Raw genomic sequence first — 24,071 nt, forward strand, 5'->3', positions numbered from 1 at the left:
ACGTTGGGCTTTAAGAAAGAGAGCAGCAAATTCATTGGAAAAGGAATGAATATTAGGTTTTACAAGAAACGATGTAGGTAGATATTTAAGTAAAACAATTTCAGTTGCCAGTGAGGTTTCTCTTCCCACCCAACTGAAACAAACAAGAAACAAAAAATAAAAACCCAACCAAAGTAATAACCACCACAATAAAAGCATCTCTAGTTAACACTAAAATAAAAGCATTACTGGTTAACAAATACTTGAAATTAGTTTCAGAAAATGATATTTAAACCAGTTTACAATGTTGTGTCCGTTTCTAGTGTACAGCATAATGTTTCAGTCATACATATACATCGATTCTTAATTTTGCCAGAGTCAGGTTCTTTCGGATTATTTAAGTTATAGAAGAGAGGATTGAGAGAAAATGAAATGGCCAAATAGAAATCATCTGAAAACTGCAACAGAAAAGATCTCGCTGGTTTGGACGCAGGCCAGGGTGAAGTTCGTTGTGGAGCTCTCTGGGGCTCAGGACTGACACCACCGGTCTGAGAAGCGGTTCCGGACAGGAGAGGAGCCCAGCCTGCGGGCGAGGACGCCGCCAGTCCCGGGTGCCCGGCGATCGCGGAGGCGTGCGGGGAGCGGGCGGCCGGCGCACAGGTGGCCAGGGCCGCGCCAGCTGCGCGCCGCGCTCGCTCCGCGGGTGGGCCGCCAGGCGTCGCGCTGGAGCCGCCGTTGCCCGGGAGACGGAGCGGGGCGAGTGGGCGGCGCGCAGCGGAGCCGAAGCCGGGCTGCTGCCCGAGGAGCCGGGCGAGAGTTGGGGGGAGTGGCTCCCCGGGCGGCTCGAGGGGCCGGAGGGTCCTGGGGCAGCGCGAGGTGGCCTTGGCGCCGCGGGACGAGGCGGGCGAGCCCGGGACGCGCCTGGTCGCAGCTCAGCTTCCGCGGAGCCGAGCGGCGCAGGAGCAGCACTTGCTTCGTTTTCTGCGCGTCCCACCGTCCCAGCCCCGCCGGGCGGACTGCGGCCGGGCGGCGGGTCTCGGAGGACCGGGCTGCCCCGAGAGCGCCGAGAGCCCGGCCCGCGCCTCCGCTGCCGCGACGAGGAGCCAGGCGGGCGGCGGGCGCGCTCCCCGCGGCCCCGGGATGACTTGTCGGGGCTCCCCTCTGGCGCCTTTGCTACTCCTCTCTCTGCACGGTGAGTAGCCGAGCCCCAGTCCCGGTGGGGCCAGGCGGGCCCGGCGGAGGCTGTCCGGGGAGCAAACAGCCTTCTCGCCGGGGCCGGGCTAGGGAGCCCAACTTTCTCGGAGGCCGTGTTCGTTGCTGTCCGCTGAGGCTCACGCGCTCACCCGTCCACCCGCGGCGGCTGCTGCCCCGGCGGCGCCCACGCCCCCGGTGCAGCACAGGTGTTCCCACCCGAGAGGTCACTGCGCACGCCGCTCCGTTACCACGGGCCCTGAACCTGACTCTGACCCCAACCCCGCTCTTTGCCCTTTTTAGATAACGAGCTCCCTTACCACTGCCAGGGAGAAACAGGATTTAGAATCTTTTCCGTTACCAGGCGGCTCTGGGAAAACTGGAGATGATTTTAAAATAATTTGGAAAACTTTAAATTGTAGCTTTACCAAAATCTTTAACGAGTATTTGCGGGTTATGACTGAAAATGTGATATTTATTTAAGAAATAACTCTACAGTGTGCTACACTATATTCGAAAACAAGAATTTATCTTTTTTATAGTCTGGTTTCTTCCTCAAAAGGATTTAAATTGACTTACAGAGAAACGTAGAATATAGCAATATTAGAACAAAAGAAATAAACATATGTTTAATTTTCTTATTAACTGTTAAAAATGTACTTAAATTTAATTTTCTACTTTATCTTTAATCTTTCTTATATTTTATTTACTATGAATAGCCATCATATTTGGACTCTGATTTTCGTTTTATACAGTGCCCTTTCTTTTTTTGACTGTTCTGTCCTGTCGTATCAAGTTTTCTCTTCCATTTAATTGATTGTTGAGATTTAGTGAGATTTATTCCGAATGATTTTACTTAAAAATCTGGTTCATGGACTCATGGCATACCTTGGTTAGTACTGTTTCTTCTTTCTGGAGATACCAGTGTGTTTCCCATAAATTTATGACCTTATTTGAACTGATAACTGATAATAGGTCTTGAAGTAACCGTATCTTAGCCAATGTAATTTGTACAAATGCAATTTAAGGGATGGGAGAAAGGAATATAAAACTTCTGTGTACCTTTTCCATAGAGGCTAGGGAAGGAAATAATCAAAATTACAGATAACTTCCCTAGACTTCTGTAGGCATATATTTAGTGATGATGTGATGTCATTATGTACATTATATAAACTTGTGCTTCCAAATTAATTTTGTCTGGTTACTTCTGTGAGAGGGCCAACATTTTTCTGTCCTACTTCCTTTAAGAGTGAAATAAGATAGAGATAATGGGCTTTTAAATCATCCCTTGGACGTAACTGAAACTTACAAATGTTACTATAAGAACAGCTGAAATTTTGGGTAAAAATGTGTTGTTAACCCTTGTGTATCATAGCAAGTGCCACTCTTTTTTTGTAAACCGCATTTGCGTATGGTTTGTTTTTGAATTATTAGGCAAGACTTTTTAAAGAGTTGATGAAATTCACAGAATCAGCCTTACAAGGTCATCTGATTTGTTTCTTTTCCTTCCGTTGAACTATTCCTAAACCATACTAGGCTGTTTTTAAAGACGTCCAAGGACATTTCAGCCTTTGTGATAATCTATTCTGTAGAGGCACTTCCAACCCTCAAAAAAATGTGTTCATTTGTTCAACAAATATTTACTGAACTACCTCTCTGTGCCCTTGGGTGTCTGGTGGGGAGGAGTGGTGGTGGAAGACTAAGGTGCACAGGAGTTTGCCCACAGCCCTTGAGGAGTTTGCAGTTTTAAAACAAGCTGTAAGCGTGCACAAGTGATTTATGATACAAGAATATGTGATGAGTGCCATTTTTTTTTGGTGATGTCAAGGGAGACTTCATGGAAAGGTTTACTTTTGATCTGGACTTTGCACGAGTAGGATTTAAACTGGCTGAAATGGGGATGGTTGGGCTTTCCTAGCCAAGGAACAACCTGGGTGTAGAATATGAATTGGAAAGTGCAGGGGCATGCTCTAGAAGGGATAGAGCAGGAGATGTGTGCAAAGCAGAAACATCTAAAAAGGAAGTAAAAGGATGGTAGAGAACATTGAATGCTGTTTGAGCTTTATTTAATAGGCCATGGATAAACCACTGATACTCATTTAACTGAAGATGGGGAGAGGACGAGGATGAATAGCTACTGGGTGCCCAGCATGAGTCTCCAGGAGAATGCCATGTCCTGACTGCATTAAGTTCTTGAACCAGTCAGGGGCACAGTTGGAGTGAATGAATTAGGGCCCATTCCTAGGACTTGAATGCGGAACGAGGAGGAGGAGTGGATATCTGAACAAAGTTGGCTCCGTTATGAAGGGAGAGGAGGAAAATGGATGCTAAGTAAATAACCATTGCAGCATTGGCCACTACAATGGGGGAGTGCACCGAAGGTGGAAATAGTCTCTTATGTTTTTGAAAGAAAATGGTTGTCAGGAAATTTCTGTTTTTATTTTTGTTTAAATCTCTGTGGAGTAACTTCAAAGGGAATTTGAATTAAAAAGTTAACTTCTGTCTAGTCCCACCAGTGGGTTATATATGGCTTAGGTGTGTCCTGTAGTACTTGTGATTCCTTGAAATAGCAGATAACTTTCCAGAATCTAAGAAAAATGTATAAAAGACCAAATAAAATGCAATGAAAGTGAAAAGAACTGTGAGCCTAAATGTTAGCATTATAAATTAGCAAATTTATTTAAACCTTCATTTCTTAGCTTTATGATTTTGAAACTGTTTTGGAAGGCTTCACTTTTTAGTAAAAATCTGTAGTTTGACCTACATGAAAGGTGACAGCTGCTGGATGAAGATTTTAGAGAAATTAAATCCAGTGCACTGTATATTCAACATGGATTATTCACAAAGCAATTTAAATATTAAGTGACCAAGTACTTAAAAAATGTTATACTCAGAACTGTTGTCAGACCCAAGATAATGATGCAATGGATAAAACCTTTTCCCCCCAGTAACAGTATATGGCACATTTTCAAATGTGTTTTCACACTTTGATAGTGGAAGCATTTATAATGAGAAGTCTCATTTGAATCTTCATACTTAAGCCATGTGATTTAGTGTCAAACAAGGTGATGTGCTGGTGCATGGGATTCTTTAGCTGCTCTGAGTTTTACAGAACACAGGTCTGCAAGGACTAGCTGAGTTGGGAGGAAATTGGGAAAATTGTGGCATTCCCCTGAAATTCCCATCTATTACTAGTCTATTTAGAATAGGAATTCTGAATATGTTGTTATCTACACCATTGATACCAATTTGTTTCTATATTAGGCAGCTTGAGGTAGCATTGCTGGCTCTGTGGTGGTCTAGTCACTTCAAGTAAACATGGTTCCCTCAACTTCCTCCTTCTTTGTTTGATGGGGACTCCTTGGCACTTACACATCTAACCTTTGGGTTTTGAGGGCAGCCCTCAGACCATCCGGAGGCTCTGAGATCCTCCCTTGATCATACTTTGAGAGTAACTAGTTTAAGAGAGGTTGTCAGTTCTTGGGTGATTTTCAAAATGCCATCTGATTTGAGCCGATTTTGGTCTTAAAAGTGGAAAGTTAATTAGTTTACTTATTAGTTAAACTGATCTTACTAAACTGGAAGGATTTCTTCCTGTTAAAGTTTGGGTAATTGATTTCCTCTGTAGCTGGTTTCCTATCACCTAAGAAAGAGACTATATTAGTAGTTTGCATCTGTGATGGTTTTAAAATTGCAGAAATGTGGAGTCAGTCAAAGAAAAGAAACCTGTTTCCTAATTTCACAAATGGTAGACTCAGCCATTGATCCGATACCAGTTCATCATTACCGTGGTTGGGTACTACATAGGTGCCCTGTGGTGTGGCTCTGCCTCGCTCCTGTGTTACAGGAAGATCACACTTTCATTAATATCATTAAAAGTTTATGTTTATAAAACAGGATTCAACCAATGCAGTTTGCCAATGTGAGCAAAAAGTCTATTCATTAAAAAATTCTTAGAAATCTACTTACTGGTTTCTCTTGATTTAGCATTTTCATCTTGAGAGAGGTAACGGACTGGCAGGGTTAGGTGCACACTTTTATTTAGAAAAGCATTGCCGGTAAAGAAGTTGAGATCCCAGAAGTGCTGAGTTCAGGAAATTCTTGTACCACAGTAAGTTCTTTGGAAGAATCTTCAGAGAATTAGGCCAACTTTAGTGGCCCATAACGATAGTGGTCAGGCTTTAGGGTTGAGACAGATGGTTAAGGTATAATAGGTTTGTGGGATTGGAAATTCAGGGTTGTTGTTTTTTTTTTCTTCACTGAGGGTCACAACTGTGTAATAACACAGTCTGACATTGTGAGTGCAACTCTAATGTAATGGGGCCATTTCTAGGCCATTCTTAAATGACTTATTAATCCAATATTTTTTAAAAATGAAAAGAAATTTAAATTTTCACCAGTTCATTGAAGATCACACCAGTGAAAGCTTTAAGAAAAGTTCTAATCTAGAGAATCCCTTTACCCACCTCTGCCCAGCGTCTCCCTGTTCACAGTAGTAGCTTGTGTAAAAATCTGCTCTCTCACTCCTGTTTTCTCATTAGTGTTGATTCTTTTCTCTCCTATTTCCTCCTCATCCTCTCCTTTCATTTTGGAGAGTGTTATGTTCCTTTGTTACTAGCATTAAGTTCTTGTAAGGTAAATAAATCTAGCCAGGCATAGGTCCTTCCAATTACTCAGCTCTACCTATTTCCAGGATTGATGTTTAAAAAGAACCCTGTAGCCAGCCAAGCAGACCCAGAAATCACCTTAGAAGGTGGACATTGGTAGGGGGAGGGTGAGAGTGTGTCTGTAGTTCTGTGCTAATATTTTCCCCTTGTTCCAGGAAGTGAACTTTGTGATATGATTGTGTGTGTGTGTATATTTGTAAAAGAGAGTACCATGCCTCGTATACAGTAAGTGCTCAGTAAATAACTGTGACTGACTGACTGAGTGGTTACTGATATAGGTGGTACTCCCGTGTGCTTGGATTACCTGAAAAGAATGCTTTTTCCCTTTTAAAGGAAAAAGAATTTAACTAAAATTTTCCTTAGGAATTTCGTTTGACTGTGTTAACTCCAACTAATCTTTAAACCTTGCTATTTATTTTGTGGATCAGGGGTGATCAAGAGCTGTTTTCATAGTCTTTTCAAATTCTGTGACTTAAGAAGTTTATTTAGAAATGCAATACTTACAAGTCTTTTAAAATTGATTCTAGCTTATCTTTAATCCTAAAACTGAAATTGTCCATTTTTAAATATTTTTTTTCTTGAGGAATTTCTGAAGGTTTTGCTCCCTGTAATGAAGAACAACACTGGACTTTTGGGAATCCATTTAGAACCTCAAAGTTTTCCATTTCCATCTTTGGTATTCTTAGTCCTTGAGCGCCTGTTTGTTAGAACTAGTCCCCCAAGAATGGAGATAATTAATTAAAATAACACCTTGTGTGGTCTAAGCCCTCTCTCCCCTTCCTCACATCATGTGCGTCAAGTACTAGAGAAGACTTTTTGGAAACAGGAGCATTAACTAAATCAGGCTCCTGTTGGTGCAGGGGTGCACTATAGGCCACTCCAGGTGGAGATTGCTGGTTGTCCTCCCCTCCTATCCCCTTCCCTTCCTCTGAAGTCCACTTATTTCCAGCCATAGTTTCTTTCAGCTATGATTCACTCCCTTAGGGACCGTCCTCTCAGTCTACAGTGACGTTTACTGCTTTCAAAATGTCAAAAATCTTCTACTAATCATAACTGCATCCTCAACAATGTGCTGGAAGATGCCTTTTAAGTTTAGTGTCATCAATTTTAAGTATCATTATACTTAATCTTTATTTCTTTGGACCAAGTCCATCACTGTCAGTTATACAACTTCCGTCAGCCCCGTCAGATTAAGATCGTTTGCCAGACACAAAATTGTAGTACAGTTTACCTTGTGTATTGCCTGTGGGCAAATACAGACCGCCATACTTGCACTTGTTGGCCAAGACTTAAGACAGTGTGCAGGACACATAAAAAATGTATTAACAGTGTACTGCAAAGAGTCTCAAACTTTTTGGTGCTGAAGATTTTTGAGGCCTTAAAGACTGTTGAGGACCATGAGAGCTTTTGTTTATGTGGGTTGTGTCTATCAGTATTGACTATGCTAGAAAGTAAAATTGAGAAAATTTGAAAATATAAATCAGTTTAAAAACAGCAATAAAAAAATCTATTATATGTTGACATAAATAATATATTTCTATGACAAGTAAGAATTTTTCCAAAACCAAAAAATGTTAGAAGAATGGCACTGTTTTACGTTTTTGGGAGTCTCTTTAAGGTCTGGCTCATTAGGAGACAGCTGGATTCTCCTGTCTGCTTCCGTGTTCAGTTTATTGTGATGTGTTGTTTCGGTTTGGTTGAAATATAGGAAGAATATCTGGCCTCACACAGATATGTAGTTAGAAAAGGAAGGAGTATTTTGGTAGCATTCTCAAATAATTCTGGTTATTCTTCTTTGATATTCCACCAAAACACTTTAAATGATTTAAAAGATTGGCTACAATGCAAAATCTGAAACCATTATCAATAAACATTTCTCACTCTGTTATATTAAAATCCATTTTAATGGATGTTGAATATTGCACTTTAAAAGGATCTTTTACTCATGTGTGATTTGGAGGGTAACACAATTCATTGATCATCTGGAAAATATTGATTCACTGATGCAGATCTTACAAATATTGATGTGTATTACATTTTACAAAATGTAAAAAACAACCCCAAAACCCCACGTTAGTACCATCATTGATCTCACCAGAACAGTCTTTAAGTATTAGGAAGCTGTTCTGCTCACAGTGGCAGATACAAGTTTTCCAAAATTTCCCTATTTGCATGAATTTTATCATTGACAACAAACAGTTGTCAGTTATTTCCCTTGAAAGCAAGAGTCTTATTTTTTTCAGTTTTGAGAAAATGTCATCCAGATTCCTGTCTGAATGAGTGTTGTCTGTGAGTTGTTCTTTCAAGTCAAAGTGCTGATCAGTGGAAAAAGCGAATACTTGAGTTAGTTTTGAGCTCAGACCGCTGCCCCGGCGCTTCTCCTTGGGACAACCATGTTGCTCTGATATGCAGCATACGGGATTCATAAATATTATAAAAGGTCAAGATTAAATACAATTACTGTTTTTCCTTGACAAAGACATTTTTTAGAAACTGCATTTCCTTTTTGAACTGGGAGTGCGTGACGGTGACAACTACAGCGACTTCTACAGTTTAGTGACGGCACTGTGACTTGCGCCAAGGCGCCAGCGCTCTCACCCACCATGGCTTCTGCGCCATCAGTGCAAATGTCAACACAGGCAAAGGGGCACATAACATTTTACCATTATTAAGAAAAAAGCTTTTACCTCATGGGCTTTCTGAAAGGATCTTGGAGACCCTCGTAGGTCTGTGGACCATACTTGAAATGCTGCTGCACTATAATGGAATGTTAGACTCTTTTTTTTTTTTTTTTTTGAAAAGTGTTTGAGACAAATAGCCACACAGTCCCTGCTATGTGGGATGACATTAAATGGGGTATGCATGCATTATTTTAAAGTAAATAATAGACTTATTTAAAATTCTTTATTTTTGTATGATAATTTTTTGCATTACGAAAGTAACATCTCCTAGGCATAAAAGTTCAAACACTGCAGAAGTGTTTAAGAATTGACTCATACCCTGCCTCCACCCACTGAATTCTCTGCTTTTGCTGTGCATTGTTCCAGACCTTTTTCTAATCACAAGGCCGGCATGTACATGTAATTAAAAAAATAATGCCATCAATATTGTTCTACAACTTATTTTTTAAAACATAGCACTTTGATATGGGCATCTTGCCACATCTGTTGCATGGACCCATCACATTCTTTTTAGTGACCATTTAGTATTTCATAGGTGTATATACTATACTTTATTTAGCTGTTTCCCCCTTGTTGGATATTTATGTTGTTTCTGATTTTTCAGTGTTAATGATGTAGTGAACATCTTTATACATATAACCTCTACATTTGTGTAGGTATTTTTGTAGTCTAGGTTGCCCAAAGAGGAATTGTTTGGTTGTACACATTCAGCATCTGGGGTGAGACGATAGCATTGTGTAAAAGTTCATGGGCTTTGTGTAGTCAGACAGGCTGGGTTTGAATTCCTGACTTGTCATTTATTTGTTGTAGGACTTAGGGAATGTTATAATGTCCTGAGCTTGAGTTTGATTATCATATAGAGTGGAGTTGGTCTTCCTCAGTGCGTTGAGAAGGTACTAAATTAAATGAAATGCCACCTCTAAACTGTCTAGCATAGTGCCTGGCACATAGAAAATGCTTCGTGAGTGGCAGTTACTGTTATGAGGATTGCTCAGCCACAACTTGAGTCAGGAGGTAGGAGTTCTATGCAGGGTTGTCAGTGGAGGTGTGACCTCGTCCAGTTTTCCAGGCCTGCTTTCACTTGCAAAATGAGGGAGTTAGATAAGGTAATCGCCTCTTCTTTTCCAGCTCTGTGATATCATGATGCTTTAACCTGGCTTCCAAGTATTGAGCATATTGGCAATAAAATAAGCTGGCAATAATATAGGACTGAGGTTAACATATTTATAAAACTTTTCCTAAAATAGTTATTTGACGTTCCTCTCCCTCTCCTCCAATCAATATAGTGAGACTTTATGGTGATATCTGTTTGAGGAATTAAAAAGATTAGAAAAAGTGGTTTTAAATATAAATAATTTTCTTTTAAAATTTTATTTTAAAATTAATTTCTGTTCACTTTGACTCAGGCTATGTACATACACCTTTATTTTCTTATATCCTTTATAACATAAACAGGTATTGTATGTATCAGGAGAGGGTCAATTGTGAGCAGGCTTTAAATGTGACAAGTTTTTTACCACAATCACTGTATTCTGGTCCTTTAGTGCAATTTTTATAACTTTTCCCTGCTTTTTATCTCATAATGACTTTTCTTGGTCTAAGTCAGGTATAGGTGTCTAAAATTTATCTATTCTGGGTTACATGATGAATATAGACATTTTAGTAGTGTTATTGTTGATTAAAAGTGAAAAGCCTGGGAGCTTTAAAAAAAAACCGTTGAGTTTGGGGGAGGTAGTGATACTTAAAGCTCTGGAGGAGCGTGGTCAAGCACATTTAATTCTGACTTATATCATTGATAATGTTTCCCAGCTGTTCTTTGTGCATTTTCATGAAAGAGGATGTTTCCATACAAAGCCAGGTGGTCTCCCTAATGGACATTAGTCACATTGGCAGAATTTCCAAAATAATTTTGAGATTCATAAACTCACTGCCTACTGTGTTTCCTTGGTAAGTATAGTTTATTGTCAGATCATTAAATTTTTCCTGAAGCTAAAACACACTAGTAGAGAAGGTTCTTGAGTTTTGTGCTCCAAAATAGTTATAGTTTCTCAAATATGATTATTTTCATGAAAATATTTTTTGGAAGTGTCTTTTGATTCTTCCTAATTCATGATTTTATTGTTCTCAGAGCAAGATATGTTTCATCTGCCCTTTGATCAATCTATATTTCCAGCTTCCATCCTATCATTTGCACTTCTTTGAACAAATTAATTGTGCTCTTCCCTCCTCCTTCCCTGGTTACTTCGAATTCAGGGGGTTGAGTTGTATTTCTCATTAGTAAGAAAGTGTAATGTTGTGAGCCACTGGGAGCTGGACCAGTAAGGTCTCTTGGAGCCCTTTAATTCCATAATGTCCTTGATCTGATGAAGCCGCTCAGTAAATCTCTTCACGATTCCCACGACCAAGCCATCTGCCTGCATTGAAATAATCAAATCTGCTTACTCTGTCAGTGCCTAACGAATATTCTATAAACTGACGATGATGACCATGAACACAAAAATAATCTTGAATTCTTGCCTCAGATTCTCTCGACACAGTGGAAGTTGGCAGGCTAGCTTTCTTTCTCTTTCTCTTTGACTTGAGTAAGAGGGGAGTGGAACCCTTGCCCCAACTCCTTCCATTCCAGTTACCCAAATATGGCAGGTGAACTGCTTCAGCTTTTCCACATACTTCACAAAACCTTTACTGGCCCTTCTATTTCATATATGCTTGCTAATATGTACACACACACATGTATCTAATTTTATACATGGCAGTTTGTGTGTATGTATGTGCATGTGTATATATATATCTATCTATATCTGTATATAGACATAAAGACCTGTACTCCAAAGACTGATGAAAGAAATTGAAGATGACTCAAACAGATGGAAATATATACGGTGTCCTTGGATGGGAAAACTCACTATTTTTTTTCTTTTTTTAATTGCAGTATAGTCAGTTTACAGTGTTGTGTCAATTTCTGGTGTACAGCATAATGTTTCAGTCACACATATACATATATATTCATTTTAGGTTATTACAAGATATTGAATATAGTTCCTTGTGCTATACAGTAGAAACTTGTCGTTTATCTATTTTATATACAGTAGTTAGTATCTGCAAATCTCCAACTCCCAATGTATCCCTTCCCACCCCGTTCCTCCCCTGGTAACCATAAGTTTGTTTACTATGTCTGTAAGTCTGTTTTGTAGATAAGTTCATTAGTGTCTTCTTTTTTTTTTAGATTCCACATATAAGTGATATCATATGATATTTTTCTTGCTTTTTCTGACTTACTTCACTTAGAATGATGATCTCTAGGTCCATCTGTGTTGCAGCAAATGGCATTATTTTATTATTTTTTATGGCTGAGTAGTATTCCATTGTATAAATATACCACAGCTGCTTTTTTTTCAGTGTGAACATAACTTTTATTTATTTATTTATTTATAACATTTTTTACTGAGTTATAGTCATTTTACAACGTTGTGTCAAATTCCAGTGTAGAGCACAATTTTTCAGTTATATGTCAACATATATATATTCATTGTCACATTTTTTTCACTGTGAGCTATCATAAGATCTTGTATATATTTCCCTGTGCTATACAGTATAATCTTGTTTATCTATTCTACATTTTGAAATCCCAGTCTGTCCCTTCCCACACCCCGCCCCTTTGGCAACCACAAATTTGTATTCTATGTCTATGAGTCTGTTTCTGTTTTGTATTCATGTTTTTTTTTTTTTTTTAGATTCCACATATGAGCAATCTCATATGGTATTTTTCTTTCTCTTTCTGGCTTACTTCACTTGAATGACATTCTCCAGGAACATCCATGTTGCTGCAAATGGTATTATGTTGTCAGTTTTTATGGCTGAATAGTATTCCATTGTATAAATATACTGCAGCTTCTTTATCCAGTCATCTGTCAGTGGACATTTAGGTTGTTTCCATGTCTTGGCTATTGTAAATAGTGCTGCTAAGAACATTGGGGTGCACGTGTCTTTTTGAATTAGAGTTCTCTCTGTATATATGCCCAGGAGTGGGATTGCTGGATCATATTGTAAGTCTATTTTTAGTTTTTTGATGGACTTTCCATACTGTTTTCCATAATGGTTGACCAAATTACATTCCCACCAGCAGTGTAGGAGGGTTTCCTTTTCTCCACACCCTCTCCAGCATTTATCATTTGTAAACTTTTGAATGCTGGCCATTCTGACAGGTGTGAGGTGATACCTCATTGTAGTTTTGATTTGCATTTCTCTGATAATTAGCAATACTGAGCATTTTTTCATGTGCCTATTGGTATGACAAGACTCAGTATTGTTAAAATGATCATACTACCCAAGGCAATCTACAGACTCAGTGCAATCCCTATCAAAATACCAATGGCATTTTTCACAGAGTGAGAACAAAAAGAATTAAAATTTGTATGGAAACACAAAAGACCCCGAATAGCCAAATGTATCTTTAGAAGAATGGAGCTGGAGGAATCATGCTTCTTGACTTCAGACTACAGAACTACAGTAATCAAAACAGTATGGTTCTGGCACAAAAAGAGACACACAGATCAGGATAGAGAGCCCAGAAATAAACCCACACACTTATGGCCAATTAACTATGGCAAAGGAGGCAAGAATATACTGGGGAGAAGAGACAGTCTCTTCAGTAAGTGGTGCTGGGAGAACTGGACAGCTACATGTAGAAGACTGAAATTAGAACACCATATACAAAAATAAATTCAAAATGGATTAAAGACCTGCATGTAAGACCAGATACTCTTAAACTCCTGGAGGAAAGCATAGGCAGAGCACTCTTTGACATAATCACTGCAGTATTTTTTTAGGTATCCATTGAAATCTCAGGCAGACTGGTGGTGTGTGTGGCCCAAGCTTCTGATGTTGCCTGGACTTTGGAGGCTGTGGCAGCATCACGCTGTGCAGTGCGTGATCCCAGGGCCTGTTCCTAGGCAAAAATAGTTCAGTTTTTTCACATCTTAGAACCACCGAATCTTTAAATGATTTCTTCTTGGTATTCTTAACATCTTGCTCTCCTTTCTTTCTTCACCACCTTCGTTAATTTATATTTTTGTCATTTTAAGTTTGCATTATTCCAGCAGTTTTCTAGGCTGGTCTTTACATCATTTTTTTCCCTCTTTGATCCATTGCTTACTCTCTACCAGGATACTTTTCTGTCAAACGCTGCTTTCATCATATCTCTCCCTTCCTTTGACAACAGTAATAACAGCAAACTCCAGAAATCTTAAAGGGTAAATTCCAAAGTTTTTGCAGCATCATTCAGTGTCCTCTGTGGCTCCCCCCCACCCCCCGACATGGCAAGCTTCCACTGCCCCCTTGGGACACTCCGGTGCTGTCTCTTCAGCTTTGTTGCTCATATTTCCCATCTTCTTCTGGTTGGTCTGAAACACCTCACCTCCTTCTCTTGATACCCATCCTACCTACCCTTCTAGGCTCAGCTCGAGCCTGTTTCCTCTGAGGCTGCCTTATATCCCAGCCTGACTTTTTGGTAAGAGGTCTTTTCAGAACTCTTACAGGTTCCTAAGCAACATCATGGCAGTTCGTGCTGCTCCTTTGGTAGTGCCTCCACACTGCTGCGCTTTGTTTTTCTCATACTTTCTTGCAAGCTCCCCAGGGTGAGCACTTGGTTCTGTGCACATGGCAGGTGCTGAATCTGTGGAGTGCATGGATGAATTTTAGATCTTTGTTTTTCAGCAGTCTTTTATCTTATATTAGGTAACAGACAATCCAGTTTTCATTTTACAGGCGAAAAGTGGAAATTCTATACATGAAAATGAGATATTCATGTGAATTTTAAAATGCTTTTATTACTAAAGCATAGATGTTTCTCATTCACAAAAAATGAGAAAAAAAACCCGCCCAGATTCTTTTATGCTGTGAATTGAATTTGCGTTTCATTTGTGCTCCAGTTTTGAACAGGTTAATACAGTTTCTCAGGCTTTTCCTTTACATGAACTAAGTTTACGGTAGCTTCCCACTTTCTTCTGACATGTTCCTGCTGTCTTTCTGTAATTTATACTTTGTACAGTCCACTGAAGAACAATGACGTAGTCAGTTTTTTCTTTGATTATGATATATTTCAAAGTTGCTATATTTATTAGAAAAGAGCATAGTGACTGGGACTGAAGTTTTTAAAAGTTCAATGTACCAAAAATAGTGTAGAAATATTGAATACCACTTAATGAATGATCATAAATGAATATACTTATGTAATCATCCTCTAGATCCAAAGACCACTCATTGCCCACACCCAGTAGCCCCCAAAGACCCTCACATTCACCCTACCATTTTCTGCTCCCCAAAGGTAACCACTTTTTGACCTCTAACACCAGGACTTGGTATGTCTGTTTTTGAAATTTATATAAATAGTATCATCCATATTCATTATGCATTCTTTTGTGTCTGGCTTTTAAAATTCAACGTTGTTTATGCTATTTATCCACACTGTTACATGTGATTGTAATTTCTTCGCCCCCATAACAGTATAGCATTTCATGGTATGCATGCACCATGATATGGATTTATCCATCCTACTACTGATAGACGTTTAGGTTGTTTCTTGTTTTGGCCTGTGGTGAGCAGTGTTTCTGTGAACGTTCTTGTATGTGCTTTTTGATATGTCAGAGTCGGGTGTACACCTAAGACACAAACTGCATATATTCAACTTTAGTACATGCTGCCGTTTCCCCAAAGTGTGCTGATCTTTGTGCCCTCCAGTAGCGTGTGGAGTTCTGCTTCCTCTGCATCCTGTGAACACCGAGCATTGTCGGCTTATTTTATTACTTTCGTCATTCTGCTGGGTGAATAATGGCAACTCCTCAAGTGTGCCTGTTTGCAGGTATTTTGCATTTCCCTGATTACTAGTGCGACTGCTCACCTTTTCCCTTTCTCACTGGCCGTTTAGGTATCCGCTTTTGTGAATTGTCTATTCAAGTCTTTTTGGTAGTTTTTTTTGAAACGGCTTTATGGAGATACAATTTACATACAATATAATTCACCCACTTAAGGAGCACAAGCAATGCTTTTTGGTATATTACATTATTAATTTTTAAGACTCAATGTAAAATGTTACATAAAATTAGTCATTTTAACTATTTTAAGAGTACAGTTCAGTGGCATTAGGCGCTTTCACAATGTTCTACAACCCTCATCACTGTCTGTTTCTAAAACTTTTTCATCACCGCAGGCAGAAACTCTATAAATGTTAAGCAGTAACTCCCCGTTCCCTCTACCCCTATGAATCTCTATGAATTTGCCTAATCTAGGTATCTCATATAGGTGCAGTCATACAATATTTGTCCTTTTGTGGCTGATTTATTTTCCTTAGTGTGATTTCAAGATTCATCTATGTTATGTAGCATGTGTCAGAACCTCATTACTTTTTATGGCTGAATAACATTTCATTGTTATGTATATGCTGCATTGGTTTTTCTGTTTATCTGTTGATGAATCCTTTGGTTTTTTGCCAATTTTTAAAATTAGGGAGTCTGCATGTCTTTCTTCCCCCTGATTTGTATGGGTTTGAAAAGTACTTTTGCTGAAATACTGGCACTTTATTGGCTATATGTGTTGTAAAATCTTCTACTCTGTGACATACCTTTTCACTCATATTTTGGTGTCTTTTAAAGAACAGTTCTTAATTTTAATTCAGTTTTAACTTTGTTTTCCTTTTTAACTAGCACTTTTTGTATCTTGGCTAAGAGATCTTTGCCTAACCCAATGTAATGAAGATAGTCTATTGTCTTCCAGAAAATCTACTGTTTATTTTTTATATTTTGACCTGCAGCCCACCTGAAACTGATTTTTCGTGTGTGTGCTAAGAGTTGAAAGTCAAGGACTAAAACTTACTTTCTGTGCTGATTTACCTGTTTACATTATGTCCAGTCCTTTTGGTTAGAAAAGTGCTTTGATGGGGTCTTACCCTTCATCTTACCTCCAGGGTCTAGCATAATGCTTTGCACGTGGTACGTGATCAGTAAATGCTTATTACCAATGGTCAAGCCGTAAAGACTCCTTTCCCAAAAGACACACAGGGACTCAAACAGAATGGTAAGAAGTCTGAGTTTATTCTTAAATAGTATTCAATTATAACTTCCTCTTTACGGCATTATTTTCTTCTCTTTTTGTGTGTGTTATCTCCCTCTTCCTCCTCTGTTGTCACTGCCGTCTTTACCATCATCTCCTTTTCCTTCACTAATATCATCTAATTTTAATTTACATTACTTCCCTTTAAAAACAATCATTTTGGTTTTATAATATTATAAAACTATTGGGTAACTTGCATTATAACACCACCACGTTACTTTTGTTTTGTACCAGGAATTTTTACCTATGATCCAGAAATGTTTTTCAGAGACATCACAGAAATTTTTGTGTTGTACTCATTTGATATTTTTCTTTTTCTTGCTAGAGAATATCTCAACTTTTTAAAGTGTATTCTCTAATTTTCCAATAAACTATTGAGAAACCTACTCTTTATACACCACTATACCAGGCATTGTGGGTTACACAGGGTATTCAATACAGTACCTGGTCTTAAGGAACTTAATGCCAATGTAACTATAGTTAGAATTATAAACACAGTTACAACTTGGAGATTTATGTGAATCAGAAAAGGAGTAAGTGTGGCACACTTGTCAGAATCATGTGGGGAAACTGAAGTGAAGATATGTAGTAGCTCAAGTGTCAAGTGGAAGAAGATGCAGCCAGATAGTGGCCTTGTGCACGGCCTGTCTGGTCTTTATCCCAGCTGATGAGACAAAACAGCTCTGCTTTTTCTGGATTCAGCCGTTTTCAAGGAAAAAACAAAACAAAAAAGGGAGGCTTTATTATGCCCCAGGCATCTGAAGATAGAAAGATGCAAAAAGTGTATGGTCTAGTCTTCAGGACTCCATGAGTTTAGTCTAAAAGACAAACCTGATTCAGCTCATTATGATTTAGTCTGTTATGTTAATGGTACGAGTGAAGTATTGTTTCCTTCTCATTCTTGCTTTGACCAGGCCATGTCATTTTCCTAGGTGGTATGGTTCTTGGGGTCTGCACACCATGCAGGTGGCCACTTGGACCACATGCTAGAGGGATGGCTTGGAGGCAATGCTCCTGGTTCCTCAGGACCCGTGGGAAGTGCATGAGAAACCTAGGAGTGCTTGCATATCCTGGTGAGGGGTCTGAGGTTAGTGTGAAGAAATCTGTGTGTGCAGGGATTTCAAGATCAGAGACAAATGGCCAGGCCCATTGTACAGGCTGCGAACCAGCATAGACCCACCCACCACTGTTCCCCATTCAACACAACCACCACCACTGGAAAGATCACCCCCACGGGGGACCAGTCTCACCTCACTGGTTACTCATCTGGGAGTGGCAGTTAAGATGCTCTACCAAAGAGGCCAGTGAAGACCTAGAGGGCCACCTCTCTTCTCTGCCTAAGGGAGTTTGAGGATGCTCTCCTTCATGCAGTCAGGTACCATCTTGAAGGAAAACAGGACAAGGGGAAAGAAGTCTGAAAGACTGACCATTTATCTGAGCCACCCAAAGAGACATCTATAAGATTACCGAAAGAGATTGTTCAAATTATTGGATCGGCCTTCAATGACCAGATTGGGCAGAATTTAGTTATCCCCCTCACCCCTGCTACCCACCTGGTTTTGTGGGTTGTTGGGAGGTGAGAAATGGTAAAAAGATCATATCAGTGTGAAAGAAAATAGATTCTACTTCTTTGCATATGCTTATTTATTAACAAAGAAATGTAAATGTACTTATTGCTGTCTTCTTGGTAACACTTACTGCTGTCCTCTTGGTAACATTTGGCTTGAATGTATGGCCAGTCCCACAGAGTCTAGGGTCCTCATCTGGCCAGATGCGCCAGTCTTGAGCTCTGTCCTAGTTTTTAACTTAAGCTGATGTACCAACATGGCAGCAAGTGTGTAAGCAAGTACACAGACCCGACTACAGTGGTTTATTGAATCTCAATAAGTGATCTTTTCTTTTAAGAAAAGCCTCTTTATTTGCTTGATCACTTGGAGTGCTTTTTTAAAATACTTGGATTTGGCAGGCTTTTTCAATACGGCGATGCCCACAGTGAACTGAATGTGGTTAAACAGCTTGGAACACTGGTGTTGAATAGGCACTGGGCACATGTGCCAAAGGGTGGCAAGCCAAGGCGCCCCGCCTCCGGTGCCCGCTCTGCCAGGCTTCAGTTCCGCTGCCCCAGCACTTCTGGTGCCTCTCTCAGGCAGCACATTGCTTCTGTGTTTGGTGTCCCAAGTGTCCAGTCCCGATGTCAAGTTTCCACTAAGGTCATAGCTGCCATTATTGTGTACCCACCTCGCCTTGCCATTTTGGGTGTGTCTACTCGATAATCTTGAAGACAAGCCTGTGAGACAGATGAATGTGAGTTGTGTTTCCAAGGGGAAGGATGACTGTGCGGTTGGAGAGTAGCGTGAATTTCAGTACCTGGAGTTAGTGCCTGGAAGAGTAAGTAAGGTAATGTGTGAAGTGCCCACTGCTGCGTCAGGCTCAGGCAGTCAGTGCCTAGGTTACATTTTCTCTTCTAAACTCTGACTTGTGGTGATTTTGTCCCCATTCTGTGGCCTACCTGGAGAAGAATTTGGGGAGCATTTAAATGAGCTGTGTGAGTGGGGCTTATAAAGACCTTCAGAACCTTAAGCATGAAAAGATATGGTGCTCCCTCCTGTGAAACTCAAAATGAGACAATGAACTATGAAGGGAGCAAGTCCAACCCAGTTGAGTTATTTTTCCTTCAAGAGGACTGCTTTAGTCTTTGTTCTGAAATAACAAATGTCAACCTTAAAAATCTCTCTCTCTCCCTCTTCCTGCCTTGCTGGTGCCTTAAGTATTTGTTGGGTGTGCCTGTTGGATAACGCAATACAAGCCATAGGAGTTTAGAGCTTTGTTTTTATTTATTTCAAATAAGTTGGCATGGTAGAAGATTTATAAGTTCTCACATTCGAAGGGGCATGATTGAAAATTATTATATGAACAAGAAATTGTGCTTGGCCATTGTGTTAGGTGTTAGATGTTTGGACTCTGCAGGTGGTAGGAAAGATGTACAAAACTCCATTCCAGCCTTCACTGAGTTGACAGTTTTCAAGGAGGGAAAGAAGAACACTGCTAGATACTCATCCTTCAAATATACATTATATAATTAAGCTTCACCACACCGTTGCATTATTTCCATGTTATAAACAAGGAAAAGTTAAATAAGGTCACAGCTTGTGTCTTTTGGTATACAAAACCTATCCTCTTCTTGCTTCAGGAAAAGGAGAGCAAGAAAATACTGTCATTTCAACTTGAAACCTCTTTTCCTTTTCTTTGTTCTGGGCCTGGAAAATAAGGCTTATGCTTCTGGACCCAGGTTGGATGTCACCTTCCACGTGGTCTCCCTGACTTGGCTTTTTCCCTCCCTAGGTCCATAGAATGTTGTTCAGGCTTCAGCCCCTCCTGTTTTCTGTAATCTGTGCACTCACCTCTTTGTTTAATCCTCCTCTTCCTTCCTTACCCTTAGGCACTGCACCTGGTACACAGCCAGCGCTTAATTGATATTTGTTTCTTAAGTAATAAGCGATAATTGTATATTTCAGGCTGTAAGTGCAACTGGACTTCAAAGAGACTTTATGGAACAGCGTCTCGCAGTGTCTGAAGAGGACTTAGCGGAGCTCGGGGAGGCGGGGCAGAGCAGATGGGGAGGGAGAGGTGAGGACAGCATCAGAAGGGGTCACGTGCAAAGGAGCAGTGCTGACTCCTGTTAGGAAGTGAGTTAAATTTGGATGCTACGTTTATAATTTTAGCTCTTTGAGAACTGCCCCTACTGGTATCTCTTTTCTTTTGTTTCCTCAAAATTAATTATCTTTTTGTAGCTATGGCAACTCATTTGAAGCTCTATTATGCATGTAATCTGTACACATTGAACTATTTGCTTCAGCATTCTAAACATTTTCCTGCATAGTCAATAATTCTATATTTACAATGTTCTCTTACTTCTGGTGAAAATTGGCTTTTCCCTTTAGATTTCTAAAGATGATTTAAAAAAGAATTAGGAATGACAGCTTGACTAATAAATTACCATGAATGACCATCATCTTTGTCACTAACGATCATGCCATTATTTGCTTATACTGACATATTTCTAGGCCGTTTTTACTTTGAGAAGCTTTGAACACAGGACACACCCCACCCTGTTTTCCCCAATTACCTGGCCCAAGGACCCCTCCACCCTCACTCCTGAGAGCTCCTGCACCTCTGCCCCCCTTCTTGGGCTCCTGCAGCCTGGCGGGGCACCCCTTGTGCCTCCTGCCTGGCTCTGGTCTAGCCGGTTACACCCTGTGTTGGTACCTGCTGTTGTCTGGGCGCTGCTCATCATGTTGCTAAGCTCTTCAGCTCAGCCCTTCCATCTGGTCTCAGACCGCTTGTCTGTTATGTCCCGCCTCTCCTGGAGGGGTCTCACACCTGCACCCCTGCTCACCTGGATAGACTAGATGGTCAGATGGTTCCATGTTTTTGCCTCTATTTTGGTCAGAGTATTGTTTAGCCTTTGAACCTTCTTCTTCACTGGAAAGTGAGGCACACAACACCCACCCCAGTGGGTGGCTGGACTGGATGAAGCGATGGCCCTAACACACCACGTGCATAGGAGGAGTCTAACTCCCAAGTCCGTGCTGCTTCTTAAAATGCTTGTTCACTTATAACACAGTGGTAGGTTAGGAACAGTGTAACTGACACAGAAAGAAACTATGCAAAGAACTTAAGTCTCCTTACATCATGCTAAACATGCTTTTTAAAGCTTTTTACAGCCTTTTGATTTGTGTTTGTGTCCTCCAGATATATCACAGTTTCCTTAGTGAAGTCGCAGGGTATGGTGGGCACAGCCTGTGCTGGGTCTCTGTCTCTGAAATGCCGCTGGTCATGTTAGATAATTGTATCTTACACAAGAATTTGAAACCGGCTTCTGTTAGTGTTACGGTTTTTATTTCTAATTAAGTGATTCCCTGTTGCTAACAGCAGTAATAAAAACTTAAACAATTTCATCTGAGACATTCATTACTCGATACTGCTTATACCATAGTATCTTACACGGGAAAGGTATTCAGGAAAGGTTTATGGGCCCAGAAAATATTTATTTCTCTAACTGAGAAAAAAACTTATCTTTTTGTGGCTTTACCAACAATTACATTTGATGTTTATCACCAGTAATAAACATTATCCTAGGTAATGCTTATTTCTCTTTTTCTCTTTATTTTTGTACTTTAGAAATGTAAAAGGGTTCTGTTTGAATTGTGTTTATTTAAAAAATACTTCTAAGTTGTTTTAGTGTTTACTAGATATTTATTTAACTTCTGGTATAAATGACTCATGCACTTTAAAGGCAATAAACAGATATATAAATAAGTATTGATTGATTTGCTTCTGGTTGAATGTTGAAAATTTCAAACTAGAAGGGGAAAACTTCTTATGCTTACAGTGGCTTTTTGCGAACATTCCTACAGCTGTCATGCAGTCCTGGAATTGTAGACCCGGAAAGCACCTTTAGTCTCTGGTTTCTCTTCTCTGCTCAGCTCTTCCTTCCTTCCCTTCCTGCCTCTATTCCTGCATGTTGTGTATAAGAAATCCAGAGAGGTAAAGTAATCTTTTCAAAACTACACAGCTTGTGAGTGGAAAAGTTTGGACTAGAACCCAGGTTAATGCTTTTTTCAATAAAGACAAATAATACAGCCAAGCGATGTTTGAGTTACTTTTTCTCTCTTGTTCACACTTATTTTAACCTCTTTAAGGTCAAACATTGTCTCTTCCTAGGGTCTTTCTGCCTCTGTCACACCACCACCTCAACAAAATACCTCACAAGAAAGTTGTACATATACCATGAGTGTACACAAGTGTGTATAAATAGCACATGTATTTGTGGTAGGGTTGTTTAAACACAATGGAGGTGTTGTGTACACCAAAAAAAAAATGTGTGTGTGTGTATATATATATGATATTCTGCCCTTAGCTACTTTTATGCTTCTGTCATGTCCTCCTATTCCAGACTGGGTAAGATGAAACAGACAAGAAAATACTCAAATTTCATTTCAGAATCTGTAGCAGCTGGAGTGAACGTCAAACAGATGGGCTTTTCCACCCTGATTATCCTAACTTCCTAAATTTAGAAATACATGCTTTAAAAAAAAATGTAAATTACCCGAGGGGGTGGTGTAGCACATGCCAGGCAGTGCTAACGAGTGCAAATAGATGTCATCTGCTGACTTAGATGAATCTCAGCTCCCACTTCTGGGTCCCTGTTATTTTGTTCCCTTTAGATTTATGTCACCGCTTTCCTTTCTGAAAATGTAGTGTCAAACTTTTTTTTCACGTACAGGTTAATGTTATTTTAAAATGTTGAGATTTATATAGGGTCTTAAACCAAAACAGTGTTTAATGTCTTATTACTCAAAATTCCTTCAAATTGGTGGAAAAGAATAGGAAAGAGACATTAGGTGTCTGAAGTTTCTTGTATCTTACCTTTGCGTCTAGTTGTGTGAATTTCGGCAAGATACTTCTACAATCAAATGCATGGACTAGACCCAGTGGTCTCTAACGTACCTTTCAGTAGTAAAGGTCTTTGTTTCTGTAAGTTGCCTGTATTTATAAATTATTTAGTGCAATGCTGTGGCCTTAAAATCTAGCACTGTGGCTGGCACATAGTAGATGTTTAATAAACTTTGTCAGAAGAATCAGTACAGTCTTATATTTTCAATTTACAAAATTTTCTAGGCAAATTGTTTTATTACTAAGGGTTTTATGGCCTCTCGTCCCTATTAGAAGCCCCGTTTCTCTCCTGTATCTTATAGTTAGGTCGAGGGGATTAACAATCATCCAAGGACATAAAAAGCAATAGCCCAGCAGGTGAGGAGGTTTGAATGTACACATCACCTCCCACTGGAATGTGACTTGTGTGGGGAATCACATTGTATGTAAGTGAGTACTTTGATAGAGCTGCCTTTATTCCAAACTTACAGAAGGGAAAGCAGAAAGGATCTACAAGTCCATCACCAAGGGAAATGGAATGAGGTCAGAAGTGAGTCCAGAGGCTACATCCTGCGGGATGAGTAGAAATTCAGGAAGCAAGGGGTAGTGTTGAGGGGACAGGGCACGAGAGAGCTGGCCTTTCTGGGCGAGGGGAGCAGGTAAGCAGAGTTATAGAGGCGTAAAATAGTCCGAGAGCTGTGAGTGGTTTCGCATGGCTGGACGGTAGTATTCAAGGGGAGCAGAAGCTAGAGACGGGGCAGGAGGAGGGGCAAGCACAGGGATCTGGACCACCTGGTGAGCAGTGGGAAGCCTTCCCAGGGCTTTCAAGAGGAGTAACTTGCTCAGCTTTGCTCTTTTGGCAATTTGACTTTAGCAGCAGAGTGGAGAATGGACCAAGAGGGAGATCGTGAGATCAGTTTAGAGGCTGTTATGATAGTTCACGATCATGTGAGAGTCTTCATACAGGGTGATGAATTAAGTCTAAGAAGAGAGACATATTCTCAATGGAACT

At 40.0% G+C, this 24,071-nt stretch overlaps 1 protein-coding gene across 2 annotated transcripts in view; it reads left to right on the forward strand.

Moving 5' to 3' along the window:
* The first annotated feature begins 781 nt into the window (after positions 1–781).
* The window catches only part of IGSF11 (immunoglobulin superfamily member 11), a 111,806-nt gene continuing 88,516 nt past the window's right edge, over positions 782–24,071 (forward strand). For both annotated transcript variants that reach the window (XM_031455394.2, XM_031455399.2), the window contains exon 1: positions 782–1,171. In XM_031455394.2, the coding sequence (XP_031311254.1) occupies positions 1,120–1,171 (52 nt within the window). In that variant the 5' untranslated portion in view covers positions 782–1,119. The remainder of the gene's footprint in view (positions 1,172–24,071) is intronic.

This window comes from Camelus dromedarius, chromosome 2 (assembly GCF_036321535.1).
Source record: "Camelus dromedarius isolate mCamDro1 chromosome 2, mCamDro1.pat, whole genome shotgun sequence".
In the NCBI taxonomy this organism is placed as follows: Eukaryota; Metazoa; Chordata; class Mammalia; order Artiodactyla; family Camelidae; genus Camelus; species Camelus dromedarius.